The 18,207-nt window shown below is 35.0% G+C and overlaps 3 protein-coding genes across 3 annotated transcripts; 2 read left to right on the forward strand and 1 right to left on the reverse strand.

The window, feature by feature from the left end:
• Positions 1-372: 372 nt before the first annotated feature.
• LOC130717352 (CASP-like protein 5B3) lies at positions 373-6,289 on the forward strand. The gene is made up of 3 exons (XM_057567555.1): positions 373-1,072; positions 5,406-5,538; positions 5,723-6,289. Exons 1-3 carry the CDS (start codon positions 942-944, stop codon positions 5,915-5,917), a joined length of 459 nt encoding a protein of 152 aa, XP_057423538.1. The 5' UTR covers positions 373-941; the 3' UTR covers positions 5,918-6,289.
• Positions 6,290-9,953: 3,664 nt separating this feature from the next.
• Positions 9,954-13,386, forward strand: LOC130718149 (WAT1-related protein At5g07050-like). The gene is made up of 7 exons (XM_057568640.1): positions 9,954-10,246; positions 11,201-11,263; positions 11,665-11,778; positions 11,860-12,094; positions 12,314-12,472; positions 12,685-12,836; positions 13,039-13,386. The coding sequence occupies exons 1-7, from the start codon at positions 10,041-10,043 to the stop codon at positions 13,187-13,189; spliced, it is 1,080 nt and encodes a 359-aa protein (XP_057424623.1). The 5' UTR covers positions 9,954-10,040; the 3' UTR covers positions 13,190-13,386.
• A 932-nt stretch (positions 13,387-14,318) lies between these two features.
• On the reverse strand, positions 14,319-17,741 carry LOC130718150 (electron transfer flavoprotein subunit beta, mitochondrial). The gene is made up of 5 exons (XM_057568641.1): positions 17,571-17,741; positions 17,204-17,488; positions 16,220-16,300; positions 14,953-15,047; positions 14,319-14,657 (listed from the first exon to the last, which is right to left on the reverse strand). The coding sequence occupies exons 1-5, from the start codon at positions 17,637-17,639 to the stop codon at positions 14,432-14,434; spliced, it is 756 nt and encodes a 251-aa protein (XP_057424624.1). The 5' UTR covers positions 17,640-17,741; the 3' UTR covers positions 14,319-14,431.
• Between the last annotated feature and the right edge of the window lie 466 nt (positions 17,742-18,207).

The raw sequence follows: 18,207 nt of genomic DNA on the forward strand, positions 1-18,207 counted from the left end.
TTTCTCTTATAACTTTTCTTATATTTCTTTTAGTGTTAGGTGATTGAGATGTGTATGAAAACTTATTGATTTATTTTTATCTCTTATCAAGTATTTTAAAATAGATTTCTCATTCGGTCCACATCCACATTCCACAGTCTTAAGGGTGGGAGGGGTAGCTCACTTGGTTGAGCTAAAGGTAGAAATAAGTGTTGGAGATGGAGGTCCAGAGTTCGAACCCTGACAACTAACCACTAACATTTGCCTATAAAAAAACATTCCACAGTCTTAAGAGTTTTGAATCTTTATTCATACTCTTATTTTCTTTCATCTCATTTTCACTCACCTGCGTTCAATTTTTTTTATTCACTTTCTTTTTTTTCCTATCGTATCATTTATCATATCTCATTTTTCGCTCTCTTTCACTCTATATATGAACAGTGAATGTGTTATAGAAGTGTGTACCAACTATTTTCCCTCTTAAAAAATGTATGAAGCATGCAAATGGGTGGTGGACAGATTGTTCTGTGGGTCCACACCCAATTGGGACGCGTGGGTGAGCATTCACTTTCATTCCGTCAGAACATGAGTCCATCAAAGGAAGAGCATGCAATTGCAAGCAAACAAGGTTGTTTCTGTTTGGTCACACTTTTGACTGTAACTATTTGCCAACCTTAACTTGTCCCTCTATTGCAATATAACATCATTTTCTCTTTTCCTTGTCTTGTTTTTTCCTTTTGACAATTCCACTTTTCATTCTCTTTGGTTGGTTTTATGCTCACCCCAGATTCCCATTTCCCTCAGCATCTACCATTTGTTCCCTTTTCCTCTCTGTTTATGGGAAGTGGATTCTAAACACCCTTCCTTTATTTTTCTGCTTTTTTTAGTTCAAATCTGATGATGGTGGATGTTCATCTTTAGCTGTCAAGAATCTTAAGTATTTGCTTGTGTTGGAGAGAAAGATGAAGGATTTCCCAGGGACACCTGGCACTGGCCTTGGTTTGGCTCTAAGGATGGCACAGTTCATTTTTGCTGCTGGGTCAATTGCTTCCATGACTACCACACCCAGTTTCTTTAACTTCACAGCCTTTTGGTAATTGAAGATTTTGCTCTTCTGAAACTTTGTTTTCATGCATTTATCTCTTTTGCTGTTGATTTTGTTAATGGACTGTTTTATCCTCTTAATATGTTAGTTATATTTATTGAACTGTTTGCATATAAGTCAATTTGGCATTTTCAAGTTAGATAGCACTTTGTCAATGTTTATGACAGCGGGGGTGACATGTGTTCTGGGAATTTTGTATTTTTGTTGGGATCTGGGAAGATATCCATGAAGCAAATTACTGGAAACAGTATATGTGAACTATAATTTTACTTGACTGAATCAAATGTATCTTGTATAAATATTTCATCAATGAATTGTCTACCCTATTTACAGAGGTTTCTATAAGAATAATTAGGCACATAACTATCCGATTTGTAGGATTAGAAAAATCAGCTTCTGAACCTAGATGCCTAACAGAAGGGTAGGGTGTAAGAGCAAAGGATATTCATAGTTGTGAGGATGATGGGAATGGGAATATTATCTTCTCCCTGAGTTAGGTCTTATTTGCAGTGGATTTTCATGAGGCTTGTGCTTAAAGTTCTTCAAAATATTGCGGTAAAACATTATTTGCTGGGTTACATCTTAAATTGTAATAAGTTGTAAGTAAGAAGTGCAAATGATGTGTCTGTTCCTTCTTAATCTTTACTTCAGTTGTTCACACAGCAGTGACAATTAACTGCAATGCTTACCATTCACTTGCACACATGTTTATATAAAAAATATCTTCATTGTTTGACTATTGCTATGAAAATGCTATTACTATACCCAACAAGGTGGTTTTCAAATTGTTAAACCATGACATACTAAGAGTATGCTTGGAAACCAATCCAGTTTCCATTTTACCACATTCCGAGACTTTAAAAATGGAAAATCAGTAGTCTCAAGAAACAAATGTGAATGCAGGTAATGAGATGGATTGGACTAAAGTACTTTTATGTTTTTGTAAATATATATACAAACACATTAAACCTTTCAGTTTCAAATACATTTTCCTATTGATTGAGTCTTGACACACAATTTGCACTTGAAGACTTTGACCTGCCTACTGTGGAAAACATGAATCTACACCTAACAATTACGACTCTGAGGTGATTGATTTTGTTGTAACAGATTACTCATTGTGTGCATTGTATCCTAGACCAGCCAGATTCATTAGAGGATATGTTCACCTGATATTTCTCTCTATTGCTCTCTTTATCCCACCCCTAAAATACTATGCATATTATTGGAATTCACGTACTATTGGAATAGTTGTTGTCAGCATTAGTTTCAAGTAGCATACAAATCATTGGTACTAGGAAATGTTTCTCTTCCTATTTATTATGCTTGTGACGACGCATGCTGCAATCAATTCTTTGATATATAATAAACTCAAGCAATTCACATGTTACATTCCTACTCTATTAACAAGATAGTATCAGACCTTGTGTGGTCTTCTGCATTTTTTATGTTAAAAAATGTCAGTACTGTCGTTCGGCTTTACCTTTGTCACTGATGTATCTTTCCTTAGGACCCTTCGTCGTCGAAGTAAGATTTGGGTCATCTTAGATGCTCCCATCTGGCCGTGTATCGTGTACAGTAGCATCATTGCTGTTGGCCTGGTATCAGATTGTGCCACCACCGATTGCATCCTATTTTTTGGTGCCTCTTAGTCCTATTTGAGTAGTCACATGCCCCTTCCCTCATTGTTCGGATAATGGTTCATTGGTTCTTTGGTTCCTGCCAATGTCCAAATTTGCGTTTGACTTTGTCTAGGACTCTAGGTTGTGCGTATTTAGCTGTTTCTTGTCACTGCAACTTTACTTATAAAAACTTACATTTATAAAATCATTACTGTGGATCCTGAACAAACAAACATTGACTATTCTCAAAAGGGTCTTATTTCTTTGAATATTCAGGCTTTGTGAGAGGGGATCATAACATTTTATTAAATACTGAATGTAAGGCATATCGTTAAAGCATATCATTCAGGATCTTCCACAGCCTCTGTAGTCCGAAATGGTACTTGTATGGCATGCCTCTCACGTTCCATGTTTGCTGGATCTTTGGTTTTGGTTCCTCTGATCACATTGTTGAGGATCACTCTCAGTTCTCAAAATTATCATCTGCTGAAACCCCTCATGTCATCACTATTGCTGTTAGTTTAAAAGCTTAATCAACTATTGTTGTTCAAGCTCACCTTTCCCATTTCTTACTTTGAATTATGTCCTTTTTATTCCTGACCCTTTTAGCTTAATTTCCATTAGCCAACTTATGTGTACTTTGTTCCATAACCTTCTGTGCTGAATCTTTCATATCAAGACAAATTATTGATGTAGGGTTTTCCTTAACATACATCGATAAGAGGAAAGAAGTAAGAACCAGATTGGGTCCAATAGAAAAGGTCTGCTGGTTTAAGAGAAGAAAAGAAGAATAAAAAAGAGGAGGGAGCTGGAAAATTCTGATAGGGGAGAGAGATAAAATCACAGTTGGGAATTAGTGGAAGAGGAGGGAGAGTAACATTGCAAAGAGAAAGACGATTCTTTAGGATTTGGTTTATTACTTTATTTATAGGAAAATGATAGATGGCTCGAAAACTTCTCCCACGAAACCAACAGATGTACATTTAATAATTGGTTTAATATGTGTAATTATTATTTGATCCACTGACTTTGCTTTACACTGGTTCCTGATTGGTTAGAAAAGCTCTCGTGGTTGATTCGTAGATTATATTTCGAGCCACCTAGCATTGCTCTTATTTATATCCTTATTTATATTGATTTTTTTTCCTTTTTTTAATTTTTCACTATTCGACGAGAATTAGATGTGTACCATTATTAGAAATTAGGATAAGTGCTTTTGTAAGATCACACCAATATATTATATCAATACAATTTTATCCTACAAATTCTTTTTTTCTTTCTCTTTTAGTAGCTTAAGATTAAAACTTATAATTTTATCATAGCATCAGAGCGTTATAATAATGTTATTCCTGTTGATCTTTGTCATCCAATTTTAGGTACTCTGCTTTTTGTTTGTATGGGTAATCTATTTTTTGTTTGTATACCTGATTTTGGGGTTCTAGCTGCTACTAGTGCTGATCCACCGGCCACCACCATATGTAATTGCAGTTTTATTGTTCCTATACCTGTTTTTGGAGTTCCAGCTTCTATCAGCGTTGACCAACCATAGTTGTTGCTGCAAGTTTCGATTCATTTTTCGTTATCTGGTTTTATGGTTTCAGCCACTTTCAGTGTTGACTCTTGTAGTCACCAAGAGTCGAAGGTGACTTCATAAATTGACTCAGAAGCCACTGCTCGGCCGATCCTTGGTGCTTCATCATCGCCTCCATCCTCTATTGTTAGGGCTTCAACTGCTACAAATGTGGGCCTGCTTTTTGCAAGCATCAGGTGACACCCTTGTACATCTCAGAAGTCATCGACGGACCAATACCCAACGATCATCGTCAGATTCCCTTTCATGTGCTGACAAGCTTTCGTGGGTGCTCTCACGCGCTGCTGTGCAAGCTTGCGCACAAAGAGCACTTGCCGCCTTACTGACCTGTTGTCATTGCTGCTTCTTCTATTTTGGCCATTGACTCCTCTCGGTTTTTGTTTGTTGTTTGCTGCTGGTTTTTTTTGGTACATCGGAAAGATAATGTGCGCCCGCCAGGATTCGATCCCTGGACCTCCCCTACCCAACCCATATGTCCCTCAGCTCCTACCACTTGAGCTATGTTTGCTGCTGGTTTGCTATTACTTTAGCCTTGTTTAGTTTTGTAGCGTATTGTTGCTCACTATGTGTAGGGAATTTAGGTTATTCTTTAGGATTCGGTTTCTTTATTTCCTTATTTATATCGATTTGTTTCCTTATTTAATTGTTCTATGGTTGACTATAATTATGAGTTTACCATTACTATAAATAAGGGTAAGTCTTTGTCTTGTGCAAGATCTCACTAATATATTATGTAAATACAATTTTAGTCTCTATTTTCCTTTTTCCTCCTTCAGTACCTTAGAAACTACCTAAATCCTGTAACTTTATCTGTCTTGATTATAGTGGTTCCTTCTCCCTGGTAGCAAAAATGGCATCTGCGCATCATGTTGAGATTATAACTTATAAGTTAAGCTATTCTTGTTAATTAGTTCATGCTGGATGCTAAAACTTGAGGAATTGAAACTGAAAATAGCTATATGAGCTTTCAAATCCATGAAAATGGTGACTAACTGAACTGACTCTGGAATTCTGAATGATCTGTTTTACTATCGCTTACATGATGGTCTGGAAATTTACTCGCAGTGCTCATCAATAGCTTGATTAAACTGTTCCATTTGCATTTCAGTTACTTGATAGCTTCAATGGGTTTACAAGTCATTTGGAGCTTTATGCTTGCTTTATTGGATGCATATGCCTTGGTGAAAAAGAAGGTCCTCCACAACCCTCTACTTGTTAGTCTCTTTGTGGTTGGAGATTGGGTTAGCTTCTACCAAAACCTTTAACTAGTTGGTTTGTCACATAAGGAGCCCGTTTGGGTGCGGACCAAAAAGCACTTATTGGAGCTTCTCTACTTAAAAACACAAGTTCCAATAAGTATTCTTCGGTCCGCATCCAAACGGTTATGGTTTTTTATTTACATGTCTTCTTGACCACTATTGACAGGTAACAGCAATACTATCTCTAGCTGCAGCATCTTCCTCAGGTGGCATCACAGTTTTGTACTTTCATGATCTTGGACATTGCCGTTTTGGAGAGGGATGCCGGAAGTATCAGATTTCAGTTGCACTAGCCTTCTTGAGCTGGATACCAATTTCAATTTCATCTCTAATTATGCTTTGGATATTAGCTGCAGGGTAGAATCATCCGAAAGGTTGTTCATGTGATTGAAAATCTGCAATTGAAAGTGTCAATAGTAAAGGAAATAGAGTAGATGTTTACACTCGTTCAAATTGATTCCTTCATTTCAACCAGAACTGGGTCAGATTGTAAAGAGAGAGAGAAAAAAATGCGATTTTGCCTTGCAAAGAAATTAATCTATCAAAACTGTTATGGTGATTTCTTGATCCTGTGACCAGAAGGTCAACTTTTATGTTTATAGGAAATTGGGTTGTGAATACTGTAATACTTGTTTTTGTTAGATAGTTTTCTCCTATGTTACCTCGCAAGTATCTGTTATATGCTTGGAAAAGGCATTTACTTGTTCCCATTATAAATTCTTCCCATTGATCATTTTCTTACAGCTATGAATGGAGTGCCATTAAACTTGATCCTGGACTGTATTCTGGTTACTGAAGCAAACATTATAGCCATAGAAGCAGCCTGCAAAAGATAAACAGTGATGTCATTACGCGAATCTGTTGTTGCTTAAAGAGTTCGAAACTCAGGTCCAAATCACTAGTCAAAAGTTGTTGCATTTAGTAAGATGTAAAACAACTGTCCAATCTTGATGTGAATTCAGAAAAGCAAACTTCGAAGTTAGTGATTGGTTTGCTGTTGGAACCTGGTACTCGAAATATGGCTAAAATAACTTTGGTAGAACAATTCTCACTCCTGTGTAGAGCTAGACAGGAATGGATCATCTCATGTCAAATTCTTCCTATGTTTCTCATTTTCAAAATTTTGTGTCTACCTGTGTCTTTATATGTATGTATAAGTGAAACCCTTATGAAGAGAGAGATGTACACAATTTTCAACATGAGATAAATGAGAAAGTTTCGACATGAGAGGATCCATTCCCAGAGTTAGACACAATTATTGGAATATGCGGGTTAAAGTGAGTGTCGCAAACATTTCTTTTTGTCATTTTTCAACCACTTCATTTTATTTTACTTGGAATAAGAGGTTTGATCCTGTTGCTAAGGTGTTGTTGTCTACTTTTCCAACTCTATAGAATACAACCTTTAGAACATTAGACCTTCATCCATTCGCTTGCTTTGAATGTTGGATCTTCAGGATGTTCACTTCCTCATAGCATTCACATCCTCACAACTTCGTATCTTTTAAATATTTTCACCTGACAACCTTGAGCTCAAAACCTTTGTTCTCAAAACCTTATCTTTTGTTCGGATGCATCTTTAGACTTCGGCATTATGCTTCCTTAACATTGACGAATTATCTAGAACTAGAATGAATAACTCAATTTTTCAAACTTCAACTGAGTTCATTGACGAATTATCTTCAACTTTTCGTACTTGATTTAGTTTAGATTGTTGCATGTCAAAACTAATTACTTTGGATTGCTAAAAGGATCAGATGATTCAATGAACAAAATTAGACAACAGAGTAGGGTGAAAACTTAGCAATATGCCCCAAACAAAACTAAGGTTGAAATAGGAGCAAGTCAACAACAACCAAATAAAACACACTTGGAATCGATCGATGATGGCTTTTGAGATAGACAATGGTGTCCACTTCGATAACTAATGACTTTTGAGACTAGTTTGGATGTCACTTGCAACTTTTGACAACTGTAGAGAGTGAACCAACGTTGACAACACTTGAAGCCCTTAAACAAAATAACTGAAATTCAGGTCAAAATTTAAAGAGATAAGGTACCAAGGTTCATCAAGGGTGTCACCTTCGACACTTTATGACTGCGAAAAGTGGGATAAGATCATTGAAATATGAGCGTCTCGAACCGAGAACGAGTGAACCATGAAAGGGTCCATTCATTAAACCAAACAACCTAAGAGTGAACCAAGAATCACAAACGACAACTGAGAGCAACAATTGATCAATCGCTATAGCAACCGCAGCCAAGAATGAATAAATGACTATTAACCACAAACAAAGAGCAATGAAGAATCATTCACTAAACTACACATCCAAAACCCAAAAATAGGTATAGAACAAGAATCATTTTGTGCCGTTAATAACTAACTTCAGTTCTAGTTAGTTAGCTAGAATCAAGTTAGTTAGAGCTGTTAGTTAGTAATGGTTGTTAGTTTACTATATAGAGCAGGTCCCTTTGTAACTTCTATTCATTGAATGAAAACAGAATTCAATTTCTTCTACATTCTCGTTTTCTCTGATTGCTTTGAGATTGTCTTGATGCTTTTTCGAAATTAATCAAGGACTAGTTTCCAAATCAATTAAGGATCATTACGCTTGTCTTATTATAGCAATGATACATCCACGCCATGGATTAACTCGATTAAACAATTCAAGAAAGTGTTTTCCACTAATAAAGATGGAAGGAAAATGAATTAATTAATATAAAGATAGTACTATTGTAATCTTTGTTCATGATTTGAGCTATTATTTCTTAAGTGCTTCATACTAATCATGCACTAAAGGACTAGATGTTTTTCGGATTTATATGCTTTTCAAACAGAACAAAACTAATAGTAGTTCTGGATTTTTCTAAAAATTATGAAAGTATGGCTTTGGAAGTTGAAGTGCTTGAATTTTGAACTTAATACAACTTCTCAACAGCTATGGACCATTTTTTTCTTCGAAAGCAAATATTTTATTTTTGAACGTTAAAGCAAATATTTTAGCGATCTACTGTTTTTTCTTTTTCTTCCAAATTTGGGTTTTTTATTTTCCGATATTTTTAAATTACGTTAATACAATATTGTTACATGTCATTTTATGATTAGTTAAATTTTTTATTTTATTTTTTAAAAAGAAAAAGATATACTTATCCATTTCAATAAAATTTTATCTTTATTGAGATGAAATGTAACATTCATTCCTTGAAATTCACTTTAAGAGATAAACCTAAGAAACATTTTATTTATTTTAAAATTTGATTTGATTTTTAATAAATTTATATGTAATAAAAGGTTTAATATGTAATATTAGATAGAAAGATAAAAGAACTGCAGAACAATTTAGGATAATTCAAATAAAATGAAAGAGTCGTAATAATGAGTCCAATAAATATTTGGGGTCTGTAAACAAAATGTTTCATTCATTACATATTTATATAAGACAAATTTTATTAATACTTCTCTTAATACAATTTGTCTTATTTAAAAAAATATAATTAGTAAAAAGTTTAAAAGAAGCTAATAGATCCTTATCCAAAAAAATTTCTAGTAGATCAATGAATCAATGGGCAACATGAAGTGGGTAAAAAGATGTTTGGGGGATTCTTGAGCTGAAGTTTTCAGCCAAGTATGCAGAAAAATGTCCACTTTAGAAAAGTTTGATGTCACTCAAATATGCTATACTCTACAATGAAGGACACTTTGACACACAACAATAAATACTTAATTGATGTTGGTTCAGTATTATAAAATGTTAAGGAAGAAATTAAGTGTGTTTGCATACTCAACCTCAACGTTTTATTCAACAGAACTCACTCTCTTCTCTCATATTAAATGCTTAAAAATGTGCAATTTTATCTCAGAACGTGGACTAACATGGTTGAAATTAAACTGAAAAAACAAAGACACCATAAAATTTACCACACAACATTAAAGAAGGTGGATACAAAACAATTCTAAAATATTAGAATTTACTGCACAATGTTAAGAATATTAGACACACAACAAATAAATTACTAGTTAAGAAAATATTGACAATTATATATAGTTCTGCTTATGTAATCTGCAACCAGCATTTTTTTTATCTTGACTAATGTATCCTAAAGTTAGTAGCCGTAAAATTAATTCCTCGCCACATGATTCTTGTATAAACGTTAATCAGGTACCAGCATTTTAGGAAAACAAAAAACCATAGTATATATTTTCATTTTTTTCAGATAAGCCAAATTTTATTGAGTGAAGTACAAGGGGTACTTCAACCCAATACAAGGTTTAGGAACTTTAAACATATCTGATGAACTTTAAAGTTTAAATATATCTTATGGGAATGTAATAATTAAGAAGATACCCATACATCAGCAACATGCACTAGAGTCACATTCAAATAGCTAAGCCCATCAACATCTATATTAACTTGCATGATTATTTGAGCTTCTTAAGAGCTTGTGAATAAGTTGAGGAAATAATTAAGCCCACTTCACCAACTAATGGAGCAGAAAAGATTTTCTCTTGTCCATGTATCCAGGGAATTCATGCCACACCTGATAATGGTGTTAGCCCAGGTGGGTTACACCCTCTTGAATTTTGTTAGTGAAGCCTCCTTCAATCATGGGATGAGTCCCTATGTGTATGTAACCTATCGGCATGTTGTAGCTGGGGTTGTCATGTTGCCTTTCGCATACTTTCTAGAGAGGTACATATCCATTTCCCTTCAATTTTAGTTCAACTTCCAAATATGTTAATCATTAGGCCCCCCGATTGGACATTTTTGTGGTGAACAACTAACGATCCTTTGTAATGATTTTTTATTGTCACAAATTACATACTTTATTTTTTAAACACTGTATTTTGTGGTAGTAAAAAAACTACCACAAATTGCATGTGCTGTTGGGTGTTCACCCAAAATGGTATTCACCAAATTATTTTCATAATCATTATAAGGCTCTTTGTGAATTTTAAGGTAAGTTTGGCTAAAGATCTTCTTTATGCGCTTCGGACTATACACATTTATCACATAAGCGCTTATTCATAAGTATATTTTAAAAGCTTATTGAAGTAAGTGAAAAATAACTTATATGTAGGTATAAAGGATTATATATTCTAAACCTATTGTTGAGCTTATACATAAATCATAAGCTATTACCATAAAATTACTCAAATACTTGTAAAAGTGTTTATAATATAAGATGATTTTAACTATTATTGACTAAGAAAAACATGGTTTATAAGTTAAAATAACTTCTTTACAAATTACTTTTAGCACTTAAAGAGCATATTTTAAATAATATATATTGAATGTTAATTGTAAAAATATAGTACATAGCTGAAAATGTAATTGATAGTTTAATATGATTCACAACTATACTTATAAAATAAGTTCAATTAAGTTACTGTTCAAAAAAGTTCAATTAAGTTCTTCTCACACATTCAAGACATTCAGCACTTGTGACACTCTTTATGGTTGTATATGCTTGATTTGGCTCATGGATGCTTTAATGAGTGTAATATGCTTTTGCCATCCATATTTTGTTGCTTTTTTTTAATCAAATTTAGCATTTACATTCATGGTCTATTTCAATGTATGTTTGAAGTTAATAATTGAATTTGGTATGATCGGAGACAATTTAACTTCTTGTCTTTCTTGCAGGAAATTAAGGCCAAAGCTGACATTTGCTCTCGTGATGGAAATTTTTGTGCTTTCACTGTTAGGGTAAGGACATAAAAATGCATGATTCTACATTGCATCCAAATCTTCGTCCTAAAATAATCTTTTACTAATGAATCTTCTACATTTACTAATGAATTTTTTTATTAGAAATCTCACATGACTAAAGATATAACTAAGATAGTCCTTATAAAAGGTAGAGTAATACTTCTAAACTAGTTTTGGAAGTAGAGTCAGATCTCTTAAGTTCCAATAATATTGTCATGTAAATTAAAAAGGGCAAGAGGGAGTTACAAATTTACAAGATAGTTATTAGTTATTTAGTTGTGACATGTCAAAATTTTATTAGTGGAGCAGAGAGAATGATAGGTTTACTGAGAAGATTTCAATCCTTATGCGATAAGTATGGAAACTTATGATTTGTAAAACTTGAAAAACAATTCCAGGAGTATGTCTCTCAACATGTACTTTGCAAGCATGAAGTACACATCTCCGGCCTTTGTTACAGCCATGATCAACACCATAACTCCACTTACCTTCCTTATTGCAGTGGCACTCAGGTTTACTTCATTCTTGATCTAAATGATTATGGAGTTTGTAAAACTGGCCGTAAAAACATTTTATTTTATCCTTAAATGCAGGTTTGAGTTTGTTGATATTGTACACCCTCGAGGTGTAGCAAAAGTTCTTGGGACCTTGATTTCCCTTGCTGGTGTAATGATCATGACACTATACAAGGGACCAATCATGAGAAATTTATGGCATCCTCTTATCCACGTTGAAGGAAAAAGTGCTGATATCAACAAAAGCTGGTTAAAGGGTTCCCTCCTTGCATTTTCATGCAGTGTTACATGGTCTATATGGTACATCATGCAGGTTAACTCTTTTCAATAATTATTTTATTGAAAGAGTTTATTTGAGGTTATTTTATAGTATAAACGCTTATGCAAGTGTTTAAAAGAGTTTATGTAAAAGCTTATACACCTACATATGACATATTTTGAACTTATATATTTTAATAAGTTTCTCAAATTAGCTTAACCTATTATGCTTTTATAATCATGACAATTCTGATATCATGTTTTGGAACTTCAGGCATCAACATTGAAAAGATACCCTGCCCAACTATCACTCACTACATGGATGTGCTTTCTTGGAGCAGCACAATCAGCTGTTTTGACAGTGATAGCAGAAAACAACTCTTCAGAATGGGTGATCGGGTTCAACATTGACTTGTGGTCCATAATATATGGAGTAAGTAGCATGTTTTGAATATACAATTGATTATGCAGCCAAAATCAATTTTAGGGTTCAGTAAGTAGCTTCTAGATGCAAAAAACGATTCCCCCCTCCCCCCCCCCCCCCCCAATCCCAAAAAAAAGGGCAAATAACAAGTACAAGAATTTTTTGTAGGAAAAAATAAGTACAACATCTAGTGTTCTAACGATTTCAGTAATCAATGACAGGGAGTTGTGGCTTCAGGTTTGTTGATATACATTCAACTGTGGGTTACTGAGAAAAGAGGGCCAGTGTTTGTCACTGTGTTCAACCCTCTTTGTGCAATATTTGTGGCAGTCGTAGCATACTTTATCCTTGCTGAGAAGCTTTATTTGGGCAGGTAACAATCAATAATTCATAATCATTATTTTTCTTTTCAGAATAATTAAGCAAGGAATTCGAGATAAATGTAGTTTTTACATAGGATTCCTTACAGCTTGTGACATTATTTATTTACTCTTTCACTACATTAAGTAAAAGCATGCACATTCAACATAGGGGATCCCTGACATTCTAAAATTTGCTTCTCATAAAATCTTCAGCATCATAGGTGCATCTATTATCATCATTGGCATGTACTTGCTGTTGTGGGGCAAAGAAGGTGACCAAGAGGTTCATATCAGAACCAAAGGCGAACCACAGTATGAAGACCCAGAATGCAGAACACAGTCATTAACTTTAGCAGGAAACTAAGAAGTGCATATCCAAGTTTTGAGAGAATTAAACATGTTTCATGAAAATTTGTCACCATATTCTGGACAAACATTCTAGTTCAGAATTGGCTAGAGACTAATTGCTGTCTAATCCTCTGAAGTCAGAAATCAAGTGTATGTGTTTAGATACTAGTTGAGTGTAAGGTAAATAGACTTTCATCTTTTTGTTGTATTAAATTGCTCTCGCAATTATGACCGGGTGTGGTGAATGTTAAAAGTCTCCTAAAGAGTGCGGCTCCTAGGAATTGAACTTTTAACCTTCAAACAATCACTTTTTACCGCTGCGACTGACACCTGTTGGATAAATGGACTCTCATCTTAATCCATAAAAAGAATTCATTTACTTTTTTATCTCAAAGTGAGTATTAACGTCCGTTTGCACCGGCGCCAACGAGTATCCGAACATAATTCAAGTTGGCTAATGTTATGACAAATATCTCACAAGCATAATCTCAGCATTTTAAGATTTTCTATTCAAAATTCAAAGGATCTAACACGACAAAATTATAACAGATATTATGAAGGAAGTGGCGAATAGGGAAATTTGAAAAGGACATGGATCCTTGAGATATTCCTCCAGATTTGTCAATACTTTGGAGAAGAAAAAAGTGATTTAAACACCCCCGTGGGCTCTACACTCTTTAAAGTAAATATTTAAATTACATATTAACATTTTTGGTAATAGATTAACCAGGAAGTTGATTGTTTTGAAATTGCAATTGCTTATTAAGTTGTGAAATTTTTGGAACCTAACACAAGAGTTGAATCCACACCCTTTTACCAAAAAACAAATGACGAAGTCCACAGGACCACCGCTAAACCAAATTTTGTTCTATTTACTCCTCTCGGCCACTGCTGCTAAACAAAGTTTTTGTACAATGCAGAAACTTTTTCATTGAAATTGATAGAATGGTTATGTTCTGGCAAGCACCTACCCTATCTTGTGAAAATTGTTTATGTTGTGAATGCAAGTGTCAGTATGGTATCCCACATTTCTTAAGGTTTATTTTCTTTGATTCCGCCCTTTACTGTGTTTGGTATAACAAGAATTGCACTAGTTCCACAAAAAAGTGGTTCACCCTCAAGGACATGATGGTAATACAGAGAAGTTAAAGGTACAGTATTTAATTTATTATGTTATTTGATCATATATCAATATCTTGGTGCAATGTTCTTCATCCTTTGGTGAGAAGTAATCCATTTAGAACTAAGTACAGAATAATCATATGACTCTAGCTTCATGTTTTAGCTTGTCAATGAGCTCATCCACAGAAGAAAGAACAACCCCTGCCTTTCTCTTGGGAGGTTCTGTGACTTGAACAATCTCCAAATCGGACTTGATTTCCACATTCAACTCCTCCGGAGTATATTTCTTTATGGGCTTCGACTTTGCTTTCATTATGTTGGGAAGAGTAGCATACCTTGGCTGGTTCAGTCTCAGGTCAGTGCTGCAACAAGAAGAAGCTCAAAATTTAGGTACCAAGATAGGGTTATGAGAAGAAGGATGGTAAAGTGATGGGTACAATAGTTCATGATTTGGTGATAATTTTGCAGAAAGTAGACACAAGTGTAACTATAAAACCAAAAACAAAAATGAGGAAATATAGCATGAAGAAACAAATTTTACATCACCAATGATTTCATATATCGCCTTGCGAAAAGATCCACAAAGAAAAAACTACAATCCAGTGATAAACTACATTTTTCATGATACAGCAATGCTTAAAAGAATGTGACACTCACGTTATTACCGCTGGTAAGTTCAAACTCACAGTCTCAATACCATCATCAACCTCTCTGTCCACTGTGGCTACCTGTTTCTCTTTATCAAGGACAACCTACTGAAAAGTAGCAGTTAGTTATGAAATAATTTAATCAAAAGAAATAATTCAATATTTTAGCTTGAAATGAAGATTCAAAAAACTAAAAGCAATTTTCTTGGGTATCTTCTTGAAGTCTGCTGCATACGGCAACTTAACGATAAAGATATTCTACCTAACTAGTCTAATGCAAATCTAGCATATGACCTGTATCCTACCTAGACAACAAGGTGATTACTACGGATAATTCACTCCAAAAACATGAGAAAATCATGAGGTAACCAAGCGCACCATACTGAAAGGGCTCAAGACTAGATTAGATAAGGCAAAGGGGCTATGGGCAGATGAGCTGCCTAGTATACTGTGGGTCTACCAGACTACGAGTCGAACATCCACTGGAGAGACCCCTATCCTTTGGTTGGGACCGAAGCAGCGGTACTGGTGGAGATAGGAATGCCAAGCTACAGAGTTGAACATTTCAACGATAAAGAAAATGCCGAAGAACTAAGAATTAACAGTTTAACATTGACTTGGTGGATGAGTTAGAGAAGAGGCGCGGGATCAGGCTAAAATGGAATGGATTTGTAAACTTAGTTTTGGCAGACTGAAAACTCTATCCAAACATTCTGTTTACTTTATAACTAAATTTTGGTCAAAGGAAAATTCTTCAAATTTTCGTTTGGGTATCATCCTATCAGGCACTTTTCCTTTGGGATTTCATAAACCATGGCTTGTGCAAGACTGCAAGCTTACTTCTTGGAGGTTGGAGCTTTAGCACAATCCACAACATGGAGACAGAACCACACATATTACTAATGTTTTGTCATATCTACACATCCAACTTAAGATGCCTCATTCATCTACCTGATCTAATATACAATGAACAAAGATCACCCATGACTCATTTCTAGTGATTTTCTAAAGGCCTAAACATTCCTATCCTAATAAACCAAAGATAGACAGAGCAATTATATGCAGAGGTAACAACATGCTAATATGTGATCCTAGAAAATCTTGAGAAAATTCAACAACTTCTTTGTATTTATGAAGGAATTCATTTGGTACACAGAGATCATTTACTTTAGATCAAACTAGGATTAAAAAGGGAGAGAAATAATATTAATTTTAATCCTGCTAATGTGATATAACTTAAGCATATCATAGTTTGAAGATATAGAAGATGGACTAACCTTTGAAGCAAAAGTCCCTTGAGGCCAGTTGAGCAGTCCAGCTGTCATCTGCCCTGTTTGATTGCAGTCATCATCAATGGCCTGTAAAAAATTAAGGAAACAAAGAGCCCACTTAATAGACAACAATAATATCCAAATTTTATCACTTGATGAGTTTCAGATGTAAATAACAAAATCAAATATTCATTTCATCTAAATTTTCTTTTAATGCTTCTGGTATTGCTTTCTAGCAGAAGCATAGTTTTTTTTTTTCTAACAGCAGATTTGCTACTTCAGCTACCTGGAAGACCCTTTTATGCTTTGGCCAAACTCCTAAAAAAAATTAAAAAATCAAAGTGACTTTGTCCACTAAAAAATCATTTGTTCATTTCATAGAATGGCCACACAGACTCTTAATGTGATTTTTAGCTGTCTCAGTAAGAATAAAGTTGAGAAAAATAGTAAATAAGTTCTTCTCTTCTTTCTAATTTCTTCATTTCTTTCCACTTAAATTGTAAAAGAACAGAGAAACTGTTGGGATGTAAGAGAAGAGAAAATTAGTTAGGGGCGGTTATAGCAGCTAGTTAGTAGCAGGAGGTGATTAGCTAAATAAATAGGGGAAATCAGATTAAAAAGGATCAGTTCTGCACAATCAATAGAGTGAGAGTGAAATGATAGATCATTTGTGAATGTGAAACCCTTGGGGAGATTTCATTCTCAATTTTCTTTCAAGCCTTTCAACAATACATTTCCATTATCATAATTCTCAGTGAATTTTTCATCATCTTTTTCTAAGTCCCTAACAGAAACACAACTAATTCTACAACATCTCAACTTGATAGAAGGAAAAAATAAACCAAAGCAAATCAAAAGCAAAAGTACCCAATAAAACTCACAAGTCACAATCCTGGAAAATTGAATGATCAAACAGCTAAACATACACTTACTCAACCCATCACAATAAAACATCACAAACAAACACAAACCCCAATTCCCACAAAATACCTGTTTGCCAAGAATCAAAAGCCCAGGCTTCTCAATCTCCACAAGCTTCTTCAAAATCTTAGCAACAGAAAGGGGATACAGTGAACCATTAGCCTCAACATGGATTCCTCTATCAGCTCCCATAGCAAGACCAGTTCTGAGAGTATCCACACTCTGAGCAGGTCCCATGCTGACAGCCACAACCTCAGAAGCCAACCCAGATTCCCTGATCCTAAGAGCTTCTTCAAGAGCAATCTCACAGAATGGGTTCATCGACATTTTCACGTTCTGGGTGACCACCCCTGTCTGCAAAAACGGTTAAAGAGTGGAAATTTGAAGCGTATAGAAAATGGGGTGGTTGTGATTTTCGACATTGGTGGTTGCTTACCTTGTCGGGTTTGACTCTGATTTTGACGGCGTAATCGACCACGCGCTTTATGGCCACCATGATCTTCATCGTTGTCTGTCTGTGTTTCTCTGGAGCTGGAAATGACAGTGTTTGTGAAGAAGAGAACACTTGTGTTGGGAGTTGGGTTTGGCACCCCACCTATGGGGCTTGGCACCCCACTTTATCAAATACGGAATTTAAAATTCCGTATTCTCCCTATTGAATACGGAACTTAAAATTCCGTACTGTATTTAAGCATGCGTGTCACATTTTCAACCACTCATTATATACTAAAACAGATACGGAATTTTATTTTCCGTATTGATACGGAACTTTAAATTCCGTATTTAATAAAGTGGGGTGCAAAGCCTAAGGGGTGGGGCACCAAACTCAATTCCCGACCCCACTTGTGTTGTGTGTGGTCTTTTGTGATGTGGGAGTTGGGTTTGGGCCCCCCATGGGGCTCCCCGCCCCACTTAAAGTGGGGAAATTACTGGAAAGCCCCCCTTTAATAAAATACGGAAGACACATTTCCGTATTGAATACGAAAGTCTCATATCCGTATTATATTAGTATGTAAACCGGCAAGGGTTTATTCAAACCTATTTCCGTATTTTTCCCCTTGCTCTTCTCCCCT

Source organism: Lotus japonicus, chromosome 5 (assembly GCF_012489685.1).
Source record: "Lotus japonicus ecotype B-129 chromosome 5, LjGifu_v1.2".
NCBI lineage: Eukaryota > Viridiplantae > Streptophyta > Magnoliopsida > Fabales > Fabaceae > Lotus > Lotus japonicus.